This window comes from Apostichopus japonicus, chromosome 19 (genome assembly GCF_037975245.1).
Source record: "Apostichopus japonicus isolate 1M-3 chromosome 19, ASM3797524v1, whole genome shotgun sequence".
Classification (NCBI taxonomy): domain Eukaryota; kingdom Metazoa; phylum Echinodermata; class Holothuroidea; order Aspidochirotida; family Stichopodidae; genus Apostichopus; species Apostichopus japonicus.
In genome coordinates this window covers 7,798,380-7,826,145 of record NC_092579.1, presented here as the reverse complement: position 1 = coordinate 7,826,145, position 27,766 = coordinate 7,798,380, and the positions used below count along the sequence as shown (strand labels likewise).

Here is a 27,766-nt window from a genome sequence, read left to right as displayed (position 1 = left end):
CGAATTTTAAACTAAAACATAAAATTCTATTCGAAAGAAGGTAACGCTATTACGTTTGAATGAGGATACATTATTAATTGAATGCAATGCAGTTGGTACGGAATTCCAATAAGAAATAGCAGAGTATTTGACAAAATGTTGACTACTTGCAAGAGAATAATGGTGAACGGAAAGTAAATTTGCATTGCGGGTATTGTAAGTATGAAAACAATTATTTGATACAAAAAAAATAGGAGAAGCTTCTTGGTAGATTGTCGTGAAAAAAAGTTATATACAAAGATTAAGGTGTAGTACTTGACTAATTCAAATATGGTTAAGAGTTTACTGTCACAGAAGAGGCTGTACGAGTGACTATTGTAAGGAACATCATAAATTGCACGCAACACTTTCTTTTGTAGAATATAGAGCTTATTAATATGACTAGGATAAGTGTAACCCCACACAATACAACAATACGATAAAAAAGGCAAGATAAGAATATTGTATAAAGTTAACAGAGTTTTAAAGTGGACAATTGTTTATAACGATTGATAATGCCAATGGCTTTGGACACTTTTCTTTTTAAGTTCTGAATATGTTGGATCAAACTGAGATTTTCATCTAGGGTAATGCCAAGAAAATTTGTGGAATGGGAGAAAGGTACTGGCGTTCTATCAATTATAATCGCAAGGTTGGAAGAAACTATTTGTCACTAATTTGGATGAAAATAATGGTGGTAGTTTTTATAGCATTTAAGTGAAGTTTATTGGATCTGAACCAGGCAGTAATTTTGGGGATTTCAGCATTGATATCGTTAACAAGAGTATTTATATCACGACCTTTATATAGTAAATTAGTATCATCTGTATACAAAATAAAGTGAAATTTTGGAGTGACATTAGGAAGGTCGTTTATATAGATGAGGAACAATAAGGGTCCAGGAATAGAGCCCTGGGGAACACCACAATGAATTGCCTGCTTCGAAGAATTAGCGACAGATAAAGAAACATATTGGAATCTATTATGAATGTAGCTATTAAACCAAGATAATGCAGCCCCCCTTGTGCCATATTAATCAAGCTTTTTTAACAGAATTGAATGGTCAAGCGTATCAAAAGCCTTGGAGAGATCTAAAAAAATCCCCCCAACTAGACATTTACTTTCAAAAGATTCAATAATATAATCAACAAGACTTAAAATAGCCTGGGACGTGTTACGGTGAGGCATAAAGCCAAACTGATAATCATATAATAGATCATGTTTCATTAAAAAGGAATATAAACGATTAAATACAAGTTCTTCAAAGATCTTTGAAAACGAAGGTAAGACAGATATAGGCCTAGAATTATTGACGCTCTCTCGCATGCCACTTTTGAATACCGGAACTACACGAGCTATTTTCAAATCAGACGGAACAATACCTTGGAAAAAAAAACAATTAATGATATGCACGAGAGGTGTGCAAATAGCAGAACTAGATAATTTAACAACTTTAGGACTAATGTCGTCATAACCGCAGCTTGAATTTTTTAAATTTGAAATACAATCTAAAACCTCCCACTTCGTCTGTAGGATTCAAAAGAAAGAATTCATGGGATTAGCTTGGCACATATAGTCTAGGGGGTTCTGTATACCAACCGGAATATCACGGGCTAAATTTGGACCAATATACGGTAAAGTAATCGTTAAATGCATTAGAAATATCACAGGATTAGAAACACAATTTTCATCCAATTTCAACGAAGTGACAGAAGAAGTGGAGGTTTTGTTCTTGATGAGAGAATTAATGCAGTCCCACGTTCTTTTGTGATTAGATGATGTAAATGTATCGAAATAAAAATGTTTCTTAGCAATTTTAATAACACTGCTTAGCTTATTCCTAAATCTAATGTAATTCTCACGATTTTCTTCACTAGGCTTTTTGATATACTTTTTTATAAAGTTTGTCTTTAGTATGACATGAATTTACAATGCCAGAAGTACACCAGTCTTTTCTAGGAGTGCGTTTATTAACTTTTACTAAAGGAAAACTATTGTTATAATGCTTAGAATAAATAGAAATAAAAGTACGATATGCAGTGTCAGGATCGTTACTATCAAAAACACCTCTCCAAGGTTCCATAGAAAGATTGTGTACAAACTTATCTAAATTAATCGGGGACATATTACGCTTAAATTTGTTGGTTCTATCATTTTGTGGAGTAATTTTTTATGACGTTAAGCAAAACACAGGAAAATGATCGGAAATATCATGCAATACAGGGGCGTATCCAAGATTTTCCAATAGGGGGGGGGGCGTCAGGCATGAATGATCGCCGTCCTGGGGGATGGGTCTAAGGGGAGGGGTGGACAATTTTTGCTTTCGAAGAAGGGCTGAAATGCAAAATGGTGCCATATGCATGGGCGGCGATCGGTACTTCCGAGTAAGGAGGGGGGGGATATGACCTTGTTGACTATCTAAGCGTAGCGCCACCATGAGTTGGCGCGAAGCGTACAAGAAAATTTTGGGATTAACAAACCCTCTAGATGGCCGGAAACGGCACTTCCCGAGGTTTCCAAGCGGCATATACCCAACTTTAAAAGAGGGATGTCATGTCCGAAATATCTCATAATCATGATCCAAAATACTTTTTTTTTAATTTCGGGTGTTATTTTGGGAAAATTGCCCCTGTCAATCTTGTTTCAGGCGCAACGTTAGAATGTTCGAGAGCTCTTTTATATTATTCGATGAAGAAAATGGCCTCATGCAGGCTATTATAGGCCTATACACATGCAATACACAATTACACATAGTTACATTCCTAGGTACCGATTGCTAGGGCATCCAGGTGAAACGTGTATTAAGCATTACCCTGGTAACATGAGATTCTCAGCTGTTCGAGGGAACATGTACGTGTGTAGGCCTACTATAGGGCCTATATGAATACTATGAGGGTGCATATATGTACTATATCAATACCGTGGGCGCAATAATACATTTTGTTGTTATAGGGCCAATGAAGCCTACAGTCAACTATTCTTGCTTTATAAAGACGCTTTATTTGAAAAGATCGCACTGCGTTTATGGTAGGCGAGAAATGAAGCTAAAAAAGAGCCGTACATTCACGATGATGCATTAATGTAGGCATGAAAATATTCTTATACCTGGCATTTGGTGGGGGGGGAGGGGATATGGTGTATAACATCCCGTCCACCCATTTTCATGGGGGGATATATCCTCCCTTCCCCCCAGGATCGCCGCCCATGGCCATATGTGATCCATTTTTCGACCTTAATAATAAGCAACATTTCCAGTAAATATGGACACAAAATGCACAATTTAGTATGGCTGGCATGTCACTTAGTGTTTATAGTGATAATACAAACACAATTACCATCTATGTTTCTAAAGCTATTATGCCGCCGAACTTCGCCAGAACCTTTTTTTTTGGCAAACAAAAAATAAAGCATACGGGAGGGGGGAGTGGGGTTGAGCGATCACCGACATCTCACATAAAGGTCGTCATCAATTTTATTTTTTTTTGCTAAACTTTTTTTTTTTTTTTGGTGACGGCCAATAGGGGGGGCGCGCACCTGTTGCGCCCCCTGGATACGCCCCTGCAATATAACACCACTAATAGAAATCTTATCAGTAACATTTGTAAATATATTGTCAAGCAATGAAGAGTTTGAATTTTTTGAAGTTCTTGTCGGACAGTTAATTAAAGGTCTGAAGAATGAAGCTGCAGCAGTATTAACAAACTGCGCAACATTATAATTACGTGACTCAAGTAAGTTTAAATTAAAGTCCACAAGAATGTAACATGGTTTACCCTCATTGCATATATTAATAGTAGTATTTTCAAAATTATCCATAAAATCAATAAAATTACTGTCATGAGGAGGACGATAAATAATTCCTATCAAGGTTCTACTGGTATCACACGGGTTTTCAACTTCAATAAAAAGTGACTCGCAACAACCCTCTTTAAAAACAGTTAAGTCATCCCTGACTTTATAAACGCATGAATCATTAACATAAAAGCCCACACCCCCACCTTTCATATTTGAACGTGACCTTGATAAAAATGAATAACCAGGGAGTTGAAGGAGATGAATGGGGGTATCTTCTTTTATCCACGTTTCAGACACACCGATACAAGTGAAAGTGTTATGGAGTGATTGAACTAAGGTAAACAAATTGTCCAAAAAAATTCCTAAGCTTCTTGAACTAATGTGGAGAAGCGAAAAGAAATTGTTGCCGGACTTTGAGTTAAGTTCATTGACGTCATAATAGCTACACGTGTTTTGGGCAGTTAAAGAATCATAAAAGTTGGCATCGTGATCAATATTCTCATGAGTAGGGTTAACCTCATTTGTATGGTAATTACTATCAGGTTCACTAAAGGCGGGATAGTTAAGTTCTTCTTTACCGGGCATGAATAGAAATTTACAAAAAAGAAAAAGGGAAGGAAAAAAATAAAGGTAAAGTAAAGAGGCTTAAAGATAACGTACAATGAAAAACGAAAATCTCACAGGATTATCGGAACGCAAGAGCTGAAGTGGCAGCTTGGATCCTTTAACAATACATATAAACAAAAATGCACAGCTTTACACTTGATCGCTTGAAATGAGTGTCCATAAATTTTAAAGTTATACAGTGATGGTTCACGAGAAAGTTCCAAAAGATCAAATTTTTCGAAGATCACCAAGTGATCTTATCCTCATTTTAGATTCAGATTGTCCATTGTTAACAATAGCCATGATTCTTCCATCCACCGTCCAAACTGCCTTCACTTTCTGATGTTTTTCATCTTTCTTAAGTAAGTCCAAATTACCGGCCGTTAGGTCTTCCTGGATGGCCATTTCATCCCTTTTAATTTTCTCTGGGAGCGTACCACTTGGTCCCCTCTCATCGTGGCGAGTAAATTTGGCAATAATGATCCTTGGTTTACCATCTTGATTAAGTTTTCCAATGCGGTGGGAACGGTCAAGATCCTCGTCCCGAATGGTTACTCCAAGTTTTGTAGCTGCAAGAGGTTTAATTACGGCGTTGGTGTCCTCATCCTTTGTCTCTGCTACTCCCATGAATCTCAAACAATTACGTCGGGAATATCGTTCCATTTCATTCAAAGCATTCTCCATCTTTTTACATTTCTCCTCTAGATCGGTTACTTTTGGATTCAAGTGATTATTTTGCGATACAACTTCATCCAACCTGCACTGTACATCATGCAGCTGACCTCAATCATATCATGCCTCAATCATATCATTTTGTCTCATAAATTTGTCAAACTTTGCTTCTATTGCCTTCTCAATACATGTTTGAATAATTGATTTGAATTCCTCACCATTTAAGAACTCTGATATTATCGAGGAAGCTAGGTCAGTTTGTTGGGAATTTTTCTTCGTTGTCCGTAACTGGTATGTAGTTGACTTGAGCCTTATATCTTTAATTAAATAGTGGTCGATTCTCAAAAACAAAACAAGACACAGATAAGTGGTATAGAAAGGCATTATTGACTGATGGCAGTCTTCCTTTGACAGCCTTCCGGTGAGTGTGTGTAACTAACGTATCGGATGGCGCTAGGCTCATTCTAGAGCTCAATTGCGTTTGAATGGTGGAGTGATAAAATGGTTAATATTTGTTCTTTGCTGCCACGAAATTCGATACTCAAATAGCATCATCGGGAATTCCCGGACAGCAAAATCGTAGGTACTGTTTAGTATGTATGTTTGTATGTATATTAGATCCTCCTGCAAGCAGGAACTCGCGAAGAAGCCCAATTGGCTTATCAGAGCCGCAAGCTGACCGAATAGAATTTAGTCTCTCACATTCATATTTAACGTCCATGAATTGTTAATTGTCAACAACTCTGTAACTGGACGACATACATTAATCTGGGAGTGACTCGAACTTAGTTGATCTAAGTTTACATAAAAGCACAATATGTTTGATGGTCATTGTAAGTAATTACATTCAACGACGTAGCCAGGAATTCGCAAAGGGGGGGGGGGGGCAGCACATTTTGCGATTGATATGGGGGAATGGGTTTAAGGGGAGGGGGTGTTTATTAACAATTGAAGGTCCTTAGATGCGATCTGGTGCAATGTTTTGCCAGTTTCATCATTATATGATATCATATTATCAGCAGATTTTGTTTCCTGTTTGAATTCTTTTACATGTTGTTTTAACATATTATATCAGAAAGACAAACATTGTGCTCTTTTACAATTTTTCCAGTAGGATGATTCTTGTTTATTGTCCAATGTCTGGACTTGAATACATTTGACGAACTTAACTGATGGAAAATATAAACTTTCATATTTTGTAGCAGAATTACACATCATTATTATCAGATTATACGGTTTCTAATGTTTAGAGAGAAGTAAAAATGTATCAATTCATTAAGAATAATTTTGCGTCCTGCATTGCTGACATAGACCTAGTGCCCTTCATGTAGGTTTACCGGGCATATATTAAAAGTGAGTGGCACTCATAGAATGTTGCAATTTCAAATATATTTGGTTATGTTTAAAACAATGCAGAGCCAGAATGTATATGGTTAGGCTTAGTATGTGAGCTTGTGTGACACCCCGGTCCAAATGAATGATTCTCGTTCAAATATTCCGCCCCGGTGGATGTAATACACTACCTTTCAAATTAGCTTATAACAATTATTAAATCGATGATCAAAATATCGTATTTTGAGCTTTGAATCAAAGTTTAAAAATATTACGCAGTGGCCAACTGTAGGCTTGTAATAGGCTGTAGGCTAAATTTAGCTGATTTTATCTGCCAAATTAAGTACTTGAATTAGTAGGCCTGAATGTTACTACGATTATAATCGAGTTAACGGAGCTGACCAGTATTCAAGATCAAAAGAGCACTGACAAAATGTCATGCAAAAAAAATTAACAGTTTTAAAAATTTCTTCGTCACTGAAAGGGGGGAGCAGTTGCTCCCACTGACCCCCCTCCCCTGGCTACGTCCCTGAATACATAATGGTTTAGTTTGTATATCAATGTCATTTAATATCCAACACATTGAGAGGAGTCCTTCTCTTCCGGTGCATGCTGTCGATTCATTGTTTCCTTGTTTCGTTTTAGCGACTCATTACACCATATAGCCACGACAATGCCTATTGTAAATTTGATATAACCAGCTCAATTGTTGACGTACATGGCTCCAATTCGACATCACGCAAGCGGCAGAGTAAATCACTTGTAACTGATTGAGTCAACACTGAGTCTGAGAAGGTTCAAGGGAATCAGTCAACTTTGAACCGGAAGTCAGCTGTACAACAATAACCAGACAGCAAACTGCAGTGTTTCGATGATTTCGATGATGCTACGTGAATAATCGTATGTGAATGTGACACACTATAGGCTGTAGGGTATAACCAGGATGAACTACATACTTCATACTAAGTAGTATAGCCCATAAATTGAGATATGACAAACAACATTGACATTGCTAACTGATGACCAACATGGAAACTTTCTTGTATTCAGCATACATATTGATCTCTATCACAGACAACAGTACACAACGTTCGTTAAACACCTTTGTGCACATGGTTGTATGCAGCGACGTACATGGCAACTCCAAAAGTTACCGACATACTTAAGTCAAAGGAGATTTGGTGGAGACTTCTGATTCTTATCTACGGATGCGCAATTGCCAACATCCTCTCCTATTCATATGAGGCGAATCGCACATGTTATCTAATAGGGTGGTCTGTGGGTGATTAGTACATTATGAAACAAGGTTTCCACAATTTGACCCCTGGTGACCCCAAATGTTTTTTAACCTCCCAAAAACAATAGGCTTCTTCTGCTCAATGTGGTACTCCTGCATGCCACACCAAATATGAGATTGGTCCAAGCTTCCCCTTTTGAGTTATCGTGTTCACAAGCAAGGCGTCACATACATACACACATACACACTGATCCGCTTGCATGACTACAAAGGTTAAGATTATCATCGAAACCAAAAATCATTATCAACTTCACAGTTCAACATTTTTTTAAATGTCGAGCATAACGTATATTAAACATAGGTAAATATTGAATTACATATGCATACGGCACAACAGATAATCAACCAAACGCAACAGAACACACTTACAGTTCTCATTGTCCCTACCCCCTCCCCCCACCCCAAAAAGCGCCCATTTTGAGAATGTGCACTTATAAGTTATGGCCATTGGATTGGAAAAACTTGCACACTCCTCCCCTATTACGTAGTTGTTCTAAATAGTTTCTGATCAATTATTTGGACAAGTAAATAGAGCAAACTTTTGGGGGAATTCCGTATCCCTGAAATAAGATTGTCTACTAGATAAGTTTATTGGTTGTATTCAGCATATAATTCGTTTAAATATTTGCAGATCTTCTCAGCCCTGCGTGTTTACTACAGCACTTGATAAAATAGTAGTAATTAAGGAGATGGCTCACCAACCTTTAACCTGATCATATACAGTATCTTTTTCCGTTTTAAGGGACTCGTAATACTCATTGAACTTACCATGATTAATACGCTGATAGTCTCGATGTAAGGGGACTGGGCTGAGGGTGGATCAAGTTGTTTGATCAGAAATACACGGAATAGTCAATGCACGTTCCAATTAAGATTCATGCCAACTACCTTTAATAGCGGAACTTGACAGTGAATTCACCAATTTTAACAAAAAGTTAGCTACAACCTTCTGCTTCTGGGCATCATTGGCTAAATCTGCCATGAGTAGAATATGTGTACTGTACATATAGACTGCAGTGCAGAGTTTGTATATAGATCGATCATTAGCAGTACATAGGCCTATGTTTCCTATCGAAACGACTCGTGATATTTCTCTTGACGTAACATTGTTATATTTATTGTAATGCGCGTGCGCGTTACAACATTGGCATTGCTGGCCAAGTGAACGATACCTATATGACTGGACGTTGAAAGTTAAAGTTTCATATAGTCTCAGAGTCTGTACATTTGCAGTTTCAGAGGCTAGCTGCGTAGCCAACTTATTCTGAGCCTCTCGCGGCGCTCACAGGCGCCATCACTTTGTAGGTACTTACATGATTATACTCGGACAATTATGTCACTTGGTCCCCCTTATTTTTTAAACTCATCATATATTCATTGTACGTTCCTGGGTGTTTGATAATATATTCTGTAACCCAACTTTGCCCGTCCACAGGAGCTGTATCCCCGCCTGACCTCCTACTCGTTGGCACTGGTGAGGGGCAGAATTTGCAATAAAAAAATGATCATCCAACTTGTAACAACCTTCAGTATGTAAAAAATTGGGTTCAAAAAACGGTCCAACTGGGTTCAACAAGCTGCACGTACCATGGATTGCAACTGAGGGGTTTGAGGTATTCAGCGCAGAATATAGATTACAGGGACCTAATAACTGCACAATGGGATTCTTCTGGAGGATTTCCCTACAAGCTTTCGGTCGCTTGTAACGCCAGTGGTACAAAGACAATGATGTTCGTCAATCGATAAGATTATGATAGTTATAGAGTGTACAGTGTATCAAGGAGAATACTTTTCCCATGCAGTTATACAATGGTGGTGGTATTTAATGTACTACTGACACCTAGCCAATTTGCCCCATGTTCGATACATGTGTTGTGTGTGTCATAATCACATTTAAAATCTGTTGAAATGTTTCGAAAAGCTCTTTTTCGTTTCCAAGATATACACATTTGAAGTTTTGATAAATCTGGGAAACTCATTAAATATGTCCAAACTATGACGTAGAGTGCTCATCAAAATGTCTTATTTTAGCCCTCAATAAGTTAAAGCCCTAATAACACGCCCACATATATAATTTGAATCATGTGTCGCTCCTCTTTTCAAAGAAGACAATAAAAAAAAAAATTTTAAAACGCCTTAAGCCACAAACCTGCATGTATTCAGTGACCTTGGAACGAAGGTTGTAAACACAAGGAATAACATAACAGAAAATTAGGTACATCGTCAATGTACATAATTAGCTCAATGTTCCTTCTTATATAAAACTAGAAGTAAGAAATGACTTGTAAAATGGTGAATTTTTGATGGATTTTGATGGGAGTTGAAGCTATTTTCATGATAGCTAATACTTATTAAAGTGATGTAGACAAGTTTGGTCCTCAGGTGTACGTAAACAGTGAATGTTAAACAGTTTCATTTGCCTTGTAATCTTTCCTGGTAATTCTTTATTGAACGAACGTGTAGTAAACGATATCGATAAATATCCACACCTGTTCCGTCAACCATAATCGTTCACGTCACACTAAGCCTACTCAAAGAATACTACAAGACCAAAGTCCAATTAAGTCCAAGAATATTAGTTTATTTCTTGTCGTACCACCCAGTACGTTGCAACGTTACATAGACAAGAATAAAGAAATTTATTTTTTCCATATATTAATAGGCTTATACAAAGACAAGCAAACTGACTTTTGTGGGAAGGGTTATTCGTAACACAATTGCGTATATTCTGTCATATTTTAAATGTAAATGTGTTCAGTTCAGCTGTTTAGCCATTTCCAGTACTATCATTCTTGTGATTAGCACGGGAAGTAATCACCACCAAAAACCCACCCGGCCCCTCTCCCTCATTTCGTCCCTCCCTCCTCCCCCTCCCCTTCCTATAATTCCCTTCTCGTCTTCTGTGACTGAGCGTGACTAAGAAGTCAGCATACCTTATCCTTTCTCTATTTTCGGACGGTTGTTATATTTTGCAACCTTCTATGAAAGTGTTCTGATAATAAAAATACAGACGGACTATACCTTCAAAATGTAATCGCTTGATGATATTTGTCAGTATTCTCATGCATTTAGTGCCATGGAGCTAACCATATGTAAGTTCTCTGGAAACATACAAGAAGGAATTCAAAACCACACAAAGAAATACATTTAACGACAAACTACTTACAATCATCAGGGTTTAGTAGCCTTGACATAAAATGTTATGGCTTATTCGCTTGCCTAATACAAACCCGGGTGTGCTAGATGGTTGGATGTAATACCACATTCTATTGTGTACACAGGCGGTAGAGAGTGCCGCTGCCTTCGTTTCAAATACCTATATCGTATTTTACTTATACGGACTAGAATACATAATGACCAGATGACTGCGAACAAGCAAACAAGACGTAAATGTAAACATCTCTCGTTTTGAAACTATTACTAATGGCGGTGGAAGATGGTTCAATATTGGGGCAGGGAGATACACTTCGAGGGACAGTTGGACATATACATCTGTGATTTGACGGGAACCTACAAAATTTCTTCCCAATTTCTGCTCAAAAAGGACCCTCTGTTGATTTCGTAACAGAAATGCCAGTATCTTTAATGTAATTTTGTTCAACGACATGCATGGCACTTTCTAGAAACCAAAAAGACACTTTTAATTACACCAATGGAAAAAATGTTATTTTCCAGTACCAAAAACAGGCGACTGGATCTAATACTAAAATTGTATTTCCTTCAGTAATCATTTGTGTTTAAAACAATGGAAGAATATTCGATACAGTTTTTAACTTTCCGTTTTTTTTTCATTTTTATGAGATTTAATACTTGAATATATATATTTTTTAGAATTGAATATCATAACTTTCAGTACTGGTTTGTTTAACCTCGTTTAGTAGGGCAATACATCTAAAAGGCTATGTTAGTTTGGTCGACTTTCATCTCATTCTCGAGAAAATCGGATGGGCAAGGTTTGCTAAAATAACCAGAAATTGACCACCTACCGCAAGCCGTTTGAACTTTAGTCGATTCGATCAATTTAGTAATTTCGTTCCACAGAAGGATTGCAGAAGATACGATAAGAAATAGACCCCACTGGAAAATTTAACAACATAATTTACCGAAAATATAAGAAAACAACATAACTAACAAGTTTCAAACTGCGATAGCGTGATCGATATTATCATAAAATATAATGCTAAAAGTAAACAACGAGGAAATAAAACGAAGTGTGATACGCCCTGGAACTCCATAATTGGGTCCATTACAGGTTTACGGATAGTTCCCTTTTTCTAGTAGCTAATTTGAGGCAAACGTAAAAAAAACGAGTTACTTTGGATTTATGAAAATTTGGAAGGTATGGAATATATCTCCTTCACCTTCAAATTCATTTTGTTCCAAATTATTGACTTGCCGTTTATCCCTTATCCTATGCACTCTCCAACATATTTTCTAGTTGATATTCGTGAACACAATCAGGAGATGAAACTAGCTGTAATTATTGTCCTTAAATGAAACTAAAGTGGGATTGTAAACGCAAGGGGAAAGAACAGGTGATGGGGATGTTACAATATTTTTCTGGTTATATATCACTCTTCTTTGGTTGTTAAATAAAATACAATTTCTCTTCAATCTTGTGTAGCTATCATTGATACTCGTCATGTTCGAATGCCTTGTTTTCAGACGGAATGTTCTCATTAGTTGGGCCATGACCTTTTCTTATCTTACTTGAATATAAGCAGAACTTCTTTATAATAACCACAATAATGGCAATTAACACTAAACTACCAATGACTGATGTAATTACAATTATAATAAGGCTACCCAAAACCGACGGCGGTGTGTTGTTTGCAATCGGAATTTCTATACAAATTGGTAAGTTTCCCGACCATGTGCCATTTGAATAACAAAGTAACTCACTATTACCGTCCAGATAGAAACCTTCATTGCAGGAGGCAACTACAGTGTAGCCCACTAGAAAAACACTACCATTAATTGTCCCATTTTCAATTTTACCTGGTTGACCACAGCTGACAATTTTGACTAAATTCTCATTAACTGTTTCGTACGTTTTAATGTCTTGAAGAGAGTCATTAGCAAAAGTCGTGCTGTTTGTTGTGACGGCATCATATAAGCACGTTATAGAGTCGCCACAAATGAGCTTGACTTCCTCGCTGACGGAATTAACATCCGGGTACACTAAATTAGGAATAAAGTCTGGGTGGAAAAATGTCGAAAAGTCAGATGGTGGTAAATAAGTGAATTTGGAAGTATTTGTTTCAAGGATCCATCCAAGTCCAAAGTCAAAATGGATTGCTTCCAATGTTGAATTATGTAGCAAAGAAGACCCATTTCGTAAAATAAAATCATCATCGGCGTTGTCATTAAAATTGCCCAATAGTCCCTCCGTCTTTCCCTTTAACGCATCCGGTAATTGTAAGCTGAAAGACATCATTTCTGTTGTGATCCTTATTAATGCTGTTGCTCCAATATGTAGGCGTACCGTGATTTCAGACACATCAGGGTTAACTGTTAACCTCAGTCCACGGAAGTCTTGCTTTCGGATCAGATATCCATCGAAATAGAGATCAATTGGTTCACCGTTCAAGAGAATGAGTGTTCCATTTAAAGGTGACCTTTGAACTTGAATTGTATCAGATATGTCGGAAGAAAGTACAAAGGATGTGTAGACGCTTGCATCAGTACCAGCTAAAACCTCCATTCTGGTTTGGAATGTGAAGTTATGCAGAGAAGATTTGACCAAAACAAATTCACCGGCACCATTAAAGGTGAACTCTCTCCCGTCCAGACTGATGAAATGAGGATCTCCTGTGCCAATAGTTGGTCGTGGTGGCTGATAATCTGAACAGTCATCTGATGGACGAAATTCATAGTAAGTTTCACATTGACTTGTCAACTTGCAGCAGGCTATAAATGGAAGGACATCGAACCAAAAATGTTTTAAGGTGCCCCCAATACCCCCAGGAGCATAGGCATCAGCCGTCCCGCCTCCGGGAGGTCCAACGAGTATATTACCATCGGATCCATAACAGCACTGTTGTCCACTTCCTCCTAATCCTGATCGATAACATGACGAAGCTCCCGGGTGATAATATTCAAGAGATGGATTTTCGTCAGGTTCAAAGCTTCCATCAGCTTCTGCCTGCTGATCGGTGCACGGACATGGCGGTAGATCGCCAACGTTAGCAGATTGCAGCCAGGAGGAACAGATTGTGCTGTCAATCAATTTCAAATGTACGCTAGATAGAACGTGAAATAGGCGCTTGTCATTTGCTTGCAAGGTAATCACTGCCGACGATAAACCAAACGAACTAAGTGCATTCAAACTTTCCGTTGGTACATCCGATGGTATGAAACTAAATGTACCTAAGTTCTCAACACTGCTTGCAATTTTGATATCATTTGACCAAATAAGTCCTTGGTCTTGACCGATTCCTTCAATGGCGACTTGAATTGAAATATCGATGTATTCCACTGCAAACAGTTTGGTTGGATCCCACTTAAGGATAATTTCTTTTTCTACTGTAAAATCAATGTTACCTTCAATTTCATCTGATTGCAACACATTGAGTGTAGCAGGAAGAACATCTTGGGGAAGAATGTAAACATTCCCTCTGAAAGGAAAAGATTCTTTGTCGTTAACGGTTACGTCCACAGTTACATACGATAGTTGTTGAAACCTCGGAGTAGTGCAAATAATGGTGTAGACATCAAGAACATGTCCGGGGACGTCAATTACTCTGTTATCTTCATTAAATCGACAAAACACATTTTCAGTATGCCCTTCAATGTTTTCAAGACACGGGAGGGTGACAGTGAGTTGTTCTCCGCCAATTTCCCGCACAAAGAAGGGTTCAATGTTAAGAAGACGTTCGTCACTTTGAAGTAAGAGTCCAGCTGAATAACCATAACTCTCGGAACTTTCAAATCCATAAACAATAACAGAAAATGGGGAAGCATCGACGAATGAGCTCTGTTCTACGTAGAAGACCCCTTCTCCTTTTGGAACTTTTACCGTATATACATCATATGGTGTACCGGCTATGCTATGATGGCTGTGACTGCTATCTTGTAAAATAGGTTCACCGTTCACAAGAATGGTATCCGACTCATTTGATTTGACTATAATATTGAGATAATTAAAGAATCCTTCACTGTCTCTACCAGATTTTGGAGGAGTAGAAAATCCAAAGATGTAGCTGAATTGTTCTTCAGAGGGAACTTGAATGATAGATGGGTCAACGGTATATTGATTTATTGTTCTTAAAAGCTGCAAGACGGAAATTGGTTGATTTGAGGTGATGACCCCACTTCCTTGAAGCTCGCCTTGCCAAAATTCTCCGACTTGCAATGTCACCGGTTCGATACCTGGAATGGTTATCTCTGAATTCTCGTAATAGGTGTGAATTACATACACTGATCGGTCAAGAAATGTTCCGGTGGCCGTATAAATATAGGTACTACTCCAGCTTTCCACCGGTACCGCTTGTTCCGAAAGCGTATCGCAAGCTGATCCTGGCGTAGATGCACATAAGTGACCCGTAAAGAGTGCAACTGGCTTATCGCTTTCAACTACACTGCCCCCAATATATTCGGCGTCGGAATCGCTCACTAGTTGTATTACTTCATGTTCGTGGATCGTCAGTTGCATCGTATCGCCACTCGAGTAAGAGGTGCCATCGATAGTGACTCCTGCGGTTAGGACGATCCTTACGGCAGTTTCATCCTCCACGCCTACAATGGCAAAGAGACTGGGCCGGAAATCGTTACTATCATAGCTCATTGCTACATTGGATACTCCAAGATTGTTCACTGGAATAGCCAAGAAAGCATCGGTCGTATAAGGTGCGTAATTAAGACCGTAAACAGATACATCGCTGTTTGCAATCACTTCAATGACTTTGTCACTATGTTCTGAGGTCGTATCAAGTATTAATTCGGTCGGAATAGTGACTCGCTTCGAGTTTCTCGCATCGAGCACAAAAGTTGTTAGGTACGGCCCATCAATGCCAGAATACTTGCTGCTTATCGTGACTGATGTTGGTTGATCGCTGAATGCAACAACGATCAGAGAGAGTTCAGTCGTCGTGGGGTTATTATCATAGTTGCCTGTAAATGCTACCACAAAATGGCGTCCTCTGGTGATACCAGCACAAGTGTCTGCACTCCCGTCAACTTGAAACACCAGGATGACTAGGATGACGACGATGAAGACCTGCCTGCTCGCCATTCCTATTGGGATATAAAGGAAACACAAAATCTAGTTCTGTGTATACGTGTATTGACATTATGGTATTTTTTGTTAACTCTTTTTATCAATTGCTTCCAAAGTATATAGAGGGATATAATCTAAGCCACTTGAATAACAAATGTAGCTTTATTGCAATGTTCACTGCCCAGTTCCTTTAATGTTGCAAATATCTGTTATAATCATGTCACAATTTAGTGGATGGTTAACCTTTTTCAATAGAGTGGCAGTTTTCCATGTTAAAGATGAATGAAGAGTACGGTATGATATGTTTCATTCTACTTCAGAGGAAAAGTTGATATGAGGAACAGCAGTTCCTCCCTATACTTGTAATATACAGGTCAGTTGACTGTTGCAGCCTTTTAGAGCTATTTTGGTTGTCATTGCAACAGTTGTTACAGAAATACATGGTGTTTAAAATGAAATACATGGTGTGTTATATGAAAACATGGTGTGTAATATTTACGGGTAACAGGAGGTCAATCATGGTCAATAAGTGGTAGAAGTTTATTTATATTTTTGGTCAGGTGACGAAACGTTTCTTTTTTGGTTTTGTCATGAGGTACGTGAGTTCAATGTTTTATGCTACCATAGTGATGACTTCACAGCGGTCACATGCCCACATTTTGCGATAAAATCTGCTACTCCTTTGATTGTCCACTAGTTTAATGTTTCGGATAGCCCCACCAAAATAACAACATAATGTTCGGCTGTCTCTTAAATGAATAGCACATTCTGCAACATTTTTATAATAGAAATACATCAAATGACACTGTTTAGAATTTTTATCATTGCGTAGGCATTCTAATGTCTTAGTATGATTATTAAAGTTGAGTCAAAATCTAATTCATAGTGTACTGTTCTCATTTCGGAAGATAGAAAGAACATATATTTATACTTTACCTCAAATTTATCAAATATTATAATATAGCAAAATACTTTCTTTAATCTCTATTTTTATCTGGTTATCTAATGTTCGGCTGTTGCAAAGATTGCTACAATTTGAACCGAGAATTGGTGTGCTTTGTACTTTATTGAAAAAAAAATCTCATATTATGAACCTACTTGTCGCAGTTACAAAAAAAAAATGGAACGAAATCATTCACATCTATTATTAGCATAGAACCACCAAATATTGCAATATTATGGAGTAGCCAACGAACGCCGTTTTAAATATTATACAAACAAATTCCATAAATTTGATTGTAACTTTCTATAAATAGCACTTACGATGCCGAGCCAGGAGAAATACTAATGATGTTACAGACGACGACGTGCTTTACACAAACGGTAAAAGAGCGAAGTGTTTGAGCTACTTTATCACTGTTAGTATTTGGAATTCTTTACATACGTTAAGGAGTTTACATTTTGATGATAAAATATGAAAATTTAATTAAATAAGTTTTCGTTTGGATACTTTTTATTAGTATTAACCTATTATTACTTTTCTTGTATTGATTAAGTTTCGAATGGATCTAATACTAAAATATCAAGCGGTTCATTACCTTCAGTAATCATTTGTTTCAACTAATGAAAGATTATTTGATAATTTTTAAACGTCCTGCTTTTACATTTTCTATGAGATTAATACTTGAATATTATTTTAGAGTTGAATGTCATAACTCTGAGTACTGGTTTGTTAACCCTCGTTTATTAGGGTAATACATCTAAAAGGCTATCTTAGTTTGGTCAACTCTCATCTCGTACTCGAGAAAAGCTGCTGGGCAAGGTTTGCTAAAATTACCAGAAATTGACAACCTACTGCAAGCCGTCTGAACTTTAGTCGATTCGATCAATTTATTCACTTAGTTCGAACAAATGAATTTGAAAAACATACTATACGAAATTTATCCAACTGGGAAATATTTAACATAACAAAATTAACCGAAACATAAGGAAAGAACGCAAACTTCTTTAGAACTAAAAGTTTTACAACTTCGATAGCGTGATAGATGATTGTATATTCATGAAATTCAATGCTAAAATATGTAAACAACTAGGAAAGAAAACGAAGTGTGATACCGCTATGCCAAATGTGCAGAATGTTCTATCCTATATAAAACTTTGAAAAGAGACAACCGAATGGAGACGGGCAAACAATTGACCTGGAATCGTTCGTTAAACATCCTATTTTTAACGAAAATATTTAATTTAGAATAATTGGAAGAAATGTAAGAATAAATACAAATATAAGTCAAACTGATTTTGTGCTTGTTTTATGTAGACATTTTTCTTACCTGAAAGCTGTAACGTCTGACTCAGTCTGTTAGGATATTTTGTGTTATGACGATAGAGTACCTGTGACAAACTGCTCTTTGCTAGAATAAATTCAGTCTAATCTGATCTTCTTATCGTCCACTCCCTATACACAGTTGAAGTGTATGGTAGTTCTACGTAAATGGCTAATTTAAGTATTAGCGATGCTAAGTCAATAATGTGCCTGTCGTCGTATACCTTACAGTTGTTAAGAGCTTGTTTGTATCTCTGTTACAGAATCCAACTTGGGCATTCGCAATCCAAAGTTTAGTCTGTGTGTCTGTAGTGTATCAAAGGGATGTAAGTCTCGTGATTAGTTAACCACGGATTCAAATGCGGCATAAATATGTACAAACAAATTGATCTGTATAAACGTCTCCGTTTATCAAATTTTGTTTTTATTCCGGAGTAGATTTTGAAGTTAACCAAACATGAATTAATTCAATTTAAAGTTTATACGTAAAGACTGAACTTATTTTGCTTTATTCTCAGGGAAAGCAATTGATTTCAAGGGTCCTCCCCCCCCCCCCCCCCACCACTCCAACTCAACATCATATCATGAGGAGATTACGTGAATAGAAATGTATGCTGTAGATTTTCTTCCAATTGCGCTACCGTCACTAACCTCCTCCACCCCTTACAACTCGTCACTGTCATGCAAATATACAATGTCGTGGCAAATGCCTTACCCCTCACGTAACCGATCTTCCATGTGGACTATATAGCTGACATGTAGTTTTTGCTTGTTTGTTTTTTGATAGCATTTGTTTAAAGTGTGCATGAGATTTACGCTTGAGCTGGTATGAACCTTTATGGAACGCCTCTGGCAAAATAGTACTTTATTTCCTTAAATCTATTAAAAGTTTAAGGCTGCGAATTGGTATTTTCTGGATCGTGTTAACTAAAACTGTGTTAGGAACATTTCGAACAAATTAACTTTATTTTTTTTTAATAAGAAGTAAACATCAAACTTAACATGGCCTATGGTAAGCTATTGCAAGGCATCGCAAAGTTTCAATATGTTCTCCTATAGACCAGCTTCAACTTTCATATCCGTAGTCGTGTTGAGTTGGGTAACTGTTGGGTAATTGCAATTCAACAGTCATGGTAACATATACATGCTATTGAACACACAGCTGCTTCTTATCGAGGCAGCGATTATGTAAAAACTACAAAGAAACAAACACTTGCACTGTGATATATAGTGGCGCTACTGCATTAAACATGTAGAAATATTGTCTTCGTGGAAACATCTGGACGAGCGTATATTCTTCAGTAATATTTAAATATTCCGTCTATCTATGCATAAATGCACATTGTGTTTGAAAAGTTTTGGATAACAATGTCCGACCATCTTGCAAGATAAGGCATACCACACACGGGTTATAATGTTAAGGGAAGCATCGCACAAATCTTAAGGAAATGTATGCTATTGGAAGGGATACCAATCCATCAACGTTTTCAGAAAACGAGCCTACCATACTTTGAGTGCTTTTAAAGATAATTGTTACATACATTACACTTATAAACGTAATGTAAGGTATAGGTTCAACGAAAAACGGTTAATTCTTGAGAAAGGCAATCAGACCATTCACTGATTAATTAAAGAGATATGGAATGAATAATGATTATAATGTATTGCTACAAAATTAAAAAGCCTATTTAAACTAAGAGAAGAGACATTGTATTCGTTCAGTTAGTTTTTTCGTCCTACAACTCACTGTAGAACTTACTAACTATGTTGAATAATAGGGGTATAGCAGGGATATAAATCTCATTTGACGTTATTTGAATCGCAGAAGGATACCAACAACTCACATAAAAAGCGTTTGAAATGTGACATTATCAACCGAAAAAAAGTGAAAGTTTGGTAACGAATAAATATTCCCAGCTATTTAATGCGGTGCCTACATAAATACATCAGTTATCGTGCAGGAGTGAGATTGGCTTTGGCTGTTGCTGATTAAAGCATTTTCAACCAATGCTTGTCTTGTGGTCAGTAAGAACCAAAATGTCACAAGAAAAAAATATAGTCTGGACATATCTCAGAAATGTATCATTAGAGCTTTGGTGGGTTAAAGCTACAGTTTTCCAGATATATATTTTAAATTTCGTAGCGATTTTGCAGCACAAAAGCACATGTCCATAGTCTGGGGTCCAGTGCATGTTTTCGGATATTTCCCTTTTTAGTAGCAAAGTTAAGGCAGACATAAAAAAGACGAATTACTCTTGAATTGTGAAAACTCATTGTCCCATTTTCAATTTTACCTGGTTGACCACAACTGACAATTTTGACTAAATTCTCATTAACTGTTCCGTAATTTCTAGTTTCTTGAAGAGGGTCATTAAATAGTGAGTTAGCTAACAGTAAAGACCCGTTTGATAAAGTAAAGTCATCATCGCGGATATAACTAACATTGCCCAGTAGTCCCTCCCTTCAACGCATCCGACAATTGTAACATAGAAGCAAATCATTTCTCTTGTGATCCTAATTAAATATTCTGCTCTAATATGTAGGCGTACCGTGATTTCAGACACGTCAGGGTTAACGGTTAACCTTAGTCCACGGAAGTCTTGCTTTCGGATCAGATATCCATCGAAATAGAGATCAATTGGTTCACCATTCAAGAGAATGAGTGTTCCATTTGACTGTGACCTCTGAACTTGAATTGTATGAGGTATGTCGGAAGAAAGTACAAAGGATGTGTAGACGCTTGCATCAGTACCAGCTAAAACCTCCATTCTGGTTTGGAATGTGAAGTTATGCAGAGAAGATTTGACCAAAACAAAATCACCGGCACCATTTAAAGGTGAACTCTTTCCCGTCCAGACTGATGAAATGCGGATGTCCTGTGTCAGTAGTTGGTCGTGGTGGCTGATAATCCGAACAATTATCTGAAGGACGAAATTAATATTAAATTTCACACTAACTTGTCAATTTGCAGCAGGCTATAAATGGTAGGACGTCGAACCAAAAATGGTTTACGGTACAGTAAATGCCCCCAATGTCCCTAAGGGCATAGCTATCAACCGTCCCGCTTCCGTTGTTCACTTCCTCCTGATCCTGATCGATAACACGACGAAGCTCCTGGGTGATAATATTCAAGAGATGGATTTTCGTCAGGTTCAAGTCTACCATCAGCTTCTGCCTGCTGATCGGTGCACGGACATGGCGGTAGATCGCCAGCGTTAGCAGATTGCAGCCAGAAGGAGCAGATTGTGCTGTAAATCAATTTCAAATGTACGCTAATTAGTAGCTTGTCGTATGATTGGAATGTAATTACCGACGATAGACCAAATGAACTAAGTAGATTCAAACTTTACGTTGGTATATCCGATGACGTGAAATTAAATCTGCCTAGGATTTCGATCCTGCTTGCAATTTTTATATCACTTGTACCAAATAAATCCAATGGCGACTTGAATTGAAATATCGATGTATCCTATGCCACACAGTTCGCTTGGATTCCACTCAGGGATAATTTCGTTGCCTTTTGTAAAATCTATGTTACCTTCAATTTCACCTGATTGCAACACATCTTGGGGAAGAATATGAACATTCCCTCTGAAAGGAAAGTCTCTTTGCCGCCAATGGACATGTCCACAGTAACATATTATAGTTGTTGAAACCTCGGAGTAGTGAAGACAATGGTTTACGCATCAAGAACATGGCCGGGGACGTCAATCACTCTATTATATGGCGTTGAATCGACAAAACGCATTGTCAGAGTGAACTACACTATGTTCAATGCACGAGAGCGTGCCATTAATTTGCTCTCCGCCAACACCCGTCTCCGTCATTTAGGAGAAAGAGTCCGGCTGACTAACCATAACTCTCGTCATGTTCATACCCATAAACCATAACAAAAAAAAAGGAGATGGGCTCTGTTCTACGAAATAGACACCTCATTTTAGAACTTTTACCTTACATCATATTATGTATCAGGTATACTGTGATTGCTGTGACTGCTGTTTGTAAAATAGGTTCACTGTTCAGCAAAATCGTCTCCGATTTATTTGATTTTACCACAATATTCAGAAAATTAGACAAAAAGAACCCTCCTTCCATGTCTCCAGCAGACTTTGGAGGAGTAGAAAATCCAAATAAGAAGCTCAATTGTTCCTCAGATGAGACCTAGGTGATAGAGGGGCCACCGATTTTTTATTTTTTTATCGTTGATAAAATTTGCATCACAGAAATCGGTTGATTTGAGGCAATTGCCCCACTTCCTTGAAGCTCACCTTGCCAAAATTCTCCGAGTTGCAGTGTCACTGATCCTGTAACTGCTTGGTTACCCCTGAATTCTCGTAATAGCTGTGAATCACATACACTGATTGGTCATCAACTGATCCTGTGGCACTGTAAATGTACGTATTACTCCAGCTTTCTACCGGTAACAATTGTTCTGCAAGAGCATCGCAATACGAACCCGTCGTAGATGCACACAAATTACCAGTAAAAAAGACAACTGGCTTATCGCTTTTCATTAAACCCACACATTTTAAGATTGAATCGCTCACTAGTTATATTAGTTCATGTTTGTGAATCATCAGTGGAATTGTATCGCCACTTAGATAAGAATTTTCGTCAATCGTAACTCCTGCTGTAAGGATATTTCTAAGGATTGTCTCATCCTCTACCCCGACGACAGCGAATAAAGTCTCCCCGACATACATTGCCGTCGTTTGCATAGCTCGCTGCTACCTACGATACGCCAATATTATTCACTGGAGTAACCAAAAAAGCATCGGGTGAATAAGGTGCGTAATTAAAACCGTGGACAGATACATCACTGTTTGCATTTACTTCAATGACTTTGTCACTATGTTTTGACGTTGTGTCAAGCATAATTATCTTGGAATATTGATTCGCTTAGAGTCCCTCACATCTAGCACAAATGTTGTTGGGTACAGCTCATCAACGCCAGAATGTTTGCTGCAAGTTATCGTGACTGTTGTTGGTTGATCGGTGAATGCAACAACGATCAGCAAGAGTTGGCTGCTCCCACAAAATCGATTACATGTATAGGCTATCACAAAATTTACGTCCTCAGGTAACAACGGCACAGGTGTCTGTACTCCCATCAACTTGAACCACCATGTGAACCAGGATGAAGATGATTAATACAAGCCTGCTCACAATCCTATCGATAAAGAGAAAGCACATAAGTCTTAACATTCTATGGCTATTAGCATCTGAAACATTGTACTTTTTATCACGTGATACACCGTACAAAAATTCAGAGAACCCGTATTCTTTAATATAAATTGAAATATTAGTTACTTTGGCCTTTGCCAAATTCCAAATGACATTTGTCCAATTCTCGCCAGATAATGTGCAAAAAGCTCTTATGGTTATGATAGATATTATCATTATAGTGTATGCATCATGCAGAATCTGATATACTTGAGGTTGGATCGATACCTGAATCATGCATGCATGTAGGAAGCTGTTCTCATATTGCAAGATGGAAATTCGGAGACATTACACTAGTTTTCAGCAAATAATGTACCCTTTTATTTTATTTTTGATAAAAGGAATCCAGTTTGGGTATATCCCTCCAAAGAGTTCCAAGTTGGAGGATTAGTCCGGGTTTGTGTACGCAATCCCTGACAGATACAGAGAAGGGTGTCGAGCGCCAGGTCCGGTCACGAGGACAATCACGTCACATGTCCAGCTTTTTTTGCAGCCTTCAGCATTTGAATTTTCAAAATTTATGAACTGTGAGTGTTCTTTACAAAAATGAAAACTTTCATATATAAATATACATTATCGGCAGTATTTGAAAACTCATTCATCAGAAACAATTTTCCAATCCGTTTCTATTGACAATGATATTAAGAGATTTTTATTTCACTATAAAATCATGAGAAATTATTTCATTATATTGTGCAAGGTAGGGTCGAGGATCTATTTCACCTGTTGTCTACGGACGTCGTTCTACATTATAACAAAAAATGCCGTTCATCACCTTTGTCAATGAATAGCAATTACGATCTCCTAGCCATACTTGCAATACGTCTCAGGTTTTTACACACAACTAATCAATAAATATCTATTCAATGGGCGATGAAACTAAATTTGATTTTGCATATCTTGCTGACTACTTTTACCATCCTTTTTTGTTGGTTGCATCCATTTCTATGATAAAGTATGAGAACATCAATCAGTTTTTCGTTTTGATAGTTCTCAATTTAGTATTATGATTATTATTCAATACAGGAATCTTACGACAAAACCTTTTTTTAAATATACTTATATGGCAAATTTCGATATCTCTGATTTGCCGTTTAGATTAGTAACAATTCTAACAGAAAAAAGATTATGGTATTCTTCAGAAGAACAAACTTGTTTTTAATCTCTGTTGACGTGATCGTTTAATTATAAAATATAAACGTTTGACAACCGAATGGAGAAGAGAGTGAATTAAAGTATCTGGCTCAAACCCATATTATCGACGTGAATATATTTCATATATTACGATGATGTACAGAGCTATTAGGGAAAAAAGGGAACTTCAAATGAATGTGTTATGGTCTAAGTTTGAGATTAGACTTACCTGAAAATTACAAAAGTCTGACTGGTAGAATTTTATGTGTTATGACGATGGAGTATCTGTGACAACCTGCTCAGTGATCAAATTATATCAGTATGATATGATCTCCTTACAAGTCAATCCTTAATATACAAAGTTCAAATCCTTACATGGTTAGTAATTACCGTATAATATGTAACGAGTTCATTGGACTTTTTTATCCATGGTATGTCAACTTGATAACTAGGTCGGAATGTATCATTTTTTATTTAGTCAAAGGCAGTTGAGTGGTTTGTTTGTCTCTGATAAAAGAATGCAACTTGGGATTTTCCCAACGATGAGTTAAGGTGTTTGCCATCTACCGAAGAGATGCAATTGGTGGTGTCTAGACTCTCTAGAGTGACCTGTTGACGCAGAAATGTTTTGCAGTTTGAACTGGTCGGTTTATGTAGAGCACGATTTGCATGTTGAGGCGTGTTAATGATAATTTGCATTGCAAACTTAGGGTGTTCAAATCGCATTTCAAAGAAAAATCTCTATATGATTCATAGGCTGGCAAAAGATATTGAAAACAATTTGCTCAAAATCAGGCGATACAGCGGTTAAATTTTAAATGTGACTTGATGATGAGGATGATGATGATAATGATGATGACGATGGCGATGGCGATGGCGATGGCGATGGCGATGGCGACGACGCGACGACGACGACGCGACGACGGCGACGACGGCGACGACGACGACGATGACGATGACACATAGAAACAAAAGAGACACAAAAGAGACACTCCTTCACTGATCATACTGAATGTTTTGTACGGTGGTAATAACTTTGCAATGAATGGTTACCGATTGACCTGTACAGAAAAGACACAGACAGGAAACACCCAAGAGCAGATGAAATCTCCGAACTGGCTTATTGTGAAATCACACAGTATTGTTATGATAACTATTATTGTTTTGACAAATTTTCGACTGGATTCAATAATATGCCAAACCCACGGTAGTGCATTAGTTCGATATATAGTTATCACAATGAAGAAAAAAATTACAAATTGCGAAAAATCAGGATTGCTCTTCATTTGGCATTTAAAACTGTTATGAACAAGTGTATGGGCGACAAATTTCACTCAGTACTGATTTATTTATGTTCGCTTATTTAAGAAGTATGTGTAGGAAATTCACATAATTTGGTCGACTGTCATCTCGTTTGGAGAAACACTTGGAAGAATTTGAAAGAATTTACGGTTCTTTAAGGGGGGAAAGAACTCTGGCTATGCCGGTCCCAAGCCCGGATACAAAACGAGAAGGGTTGGCGTGGGGCTAGCAACCCCACCCTGTAAAAAAAACTCTTGCTACGGAACCTTTAACAGATCAAATTTATTAAATCTTGGGGACACAGTGGCAGCTCTCGTTGAGAGAGAAGTATGACGCATCTGAGCCAAAGCCGAGAGGACAAGCCGACTAGGCCACTAGTGGAAATTTATTGGGCAAATATTGCGCCAAAACCCAAACAAAGACAGCAACATCAGCATGACATGGGCACCGGAGGGCAGAAGCAAGAGAGGGCGACCAAAAACAACATGGCGCAGGACAGTGGACAAAGAGAGAGAGAGGGCTGGTTGGAGATCCTGGAATGAGGCCAGAAATACAGCTGCCGACCGAGACGAATGGAGACGCTCTGTTGAGGTCTTAATTGCCTCTATGGAAGAAGAAGACAGATGAGAGATGAGAAGGGGGAAATTGTATTATTCGAAATGTATGTTCTTGTTTTACTAATAGATTAGACTTGCCAAAAGAAAAAAATACAAAACTGTGATTGGTAAAAAGAACAACTATGTTATGACGATGGAGTACCTGCTACAACCTAATCTGTGGTAACTATATAGTCATTATGACATTATCACGTTATCATTCACTACCTAACTAAGGTTTGATAGAGAGTTCTTTGGACTTTTATTGATGTTATCTTAATTCGTCTTTGCTTACAGTCCAAAGCAGTTGACTGGTACTGTTTGTCTTTGATATAATAATCCGATTTGGTTATTTCCTCGAAGGAGTTCGAAGTTCGAGAATCGGTCCGGGTTACTTTACTTTATGTAAAGGATATATGCAGTGGCGTCGATAGCCAGTGTTGGATCCCGAGGAAATATATTTAAACGGGTCAGTTTTTGAAGCCGTCATTTAGTTTAAAGATACCATGAACGTGAGAATAGAATATTTTTCAACCCAAGTTTTTTCGCTGTACCTAATTGACTCTCTGGTCCCACGGGCTGTAGCCCTTACCCCCACCCTCTCTTCAAGCCTGAATAAAAGTCTCACTAGTTTTTAACTAAAGTGTCAACAAACTATAATAGGAAGATGTTAACATAATAAAATGATCCGTCCACGAATGCTTTATAGTATTGTTTTTTTCCTTTTTACAAGATTAATTTGTGCAGGCGATCAAGTTGAATGAAATTGGCGTAAAATTGATTCTGATAGGCAATCTACTAGATTTGACCACCAGCTCCAAGCTTCACACCACCTGTTCCCCACATTGTCTTAATCTTTGTGAAATACGTCGCATGATCAAAAATTCAAAGTAAAATGTATAAGCACGGTACAGATGTTTGTGGTATTTTCCTGTTAAACCTGGGTCGCTCAATTCGCCACAGTTGGCTACTGGCTTTCTTCCTTGCATGTTTCCCCACCCTCAGCACTCGAAGAATTATTTGTAAGGTAAAGTCCTTACTTTCCGTTGTATAAAACTCCAACCGCCTCTGTCGTTGGCGACGGCCAGAAATAAAATACATTCGGAACAACATGTCTAGGTGATAAAAAAGATTACGTGGAATAAAATACAAGCATGTCGTGGATACCCCTACCCATCACATTATCCTTTACCCACACACCGTTAGCCCCGCCCAGTCTGGGCCATTCAAGGAGGCACCTTGACCTCGAGGGTAGCCTACTTTGCTGACATGGGGGCCCTTGGCGTCTGTCTCATTTGCCATCTGTCTTA

General features: G+C 37.8%; 1 protein-coding gene across 3 annotated transcripts; it reads right to left on the bottom strand.

Moving 5' to 3' along the window:
• Positions 1-10,275: 10,275 nt before the first annotated feature.
• On the bottom strand, positions 10,276-24,896 carry LOC139960134 (sushi domain-containing protein 2-like). Of its 3 annotated transcripts, XM_071958257.1 has the most exons (3): positions 24,788-24,896; positions 20,751-23,371; positions 10,276-15,955 (listed from the first exon to the last, which is right to left on the bottom strand). In XM_071958257.1, the coding sequence occupies exon 3, from the start codon at positions 15,951-15,953 to the stop codon at positions 12,348-12,350; it is 3,606 nt and encodes a 1,201-aa protein (XP_071814358.1). In that variant the 5' UTR covers positions 15,954-15,955; positions 20,751-23,371; positions 24,788-24,896; the 3' UTR covers positions 10,276-12,347. The 3 variants fall into 3 exon arrangements, with proteins under 3 accessions (XP_071814358.1, XP_071814359.1, XP_071814357.1); XM_071958258.1 differs by lacking the exon at positions 20,751-23,371 and having other exon boundaries at positions 24,788-24,859; XM_071958256.1 differs by lacking the exons at positions 20,751-23,371; positions 24,788-24,896 and adding an exon at positions 18,209-18,507.
• Positions 24,897-27,766: the final 2,870 nt, after the last annotated feature.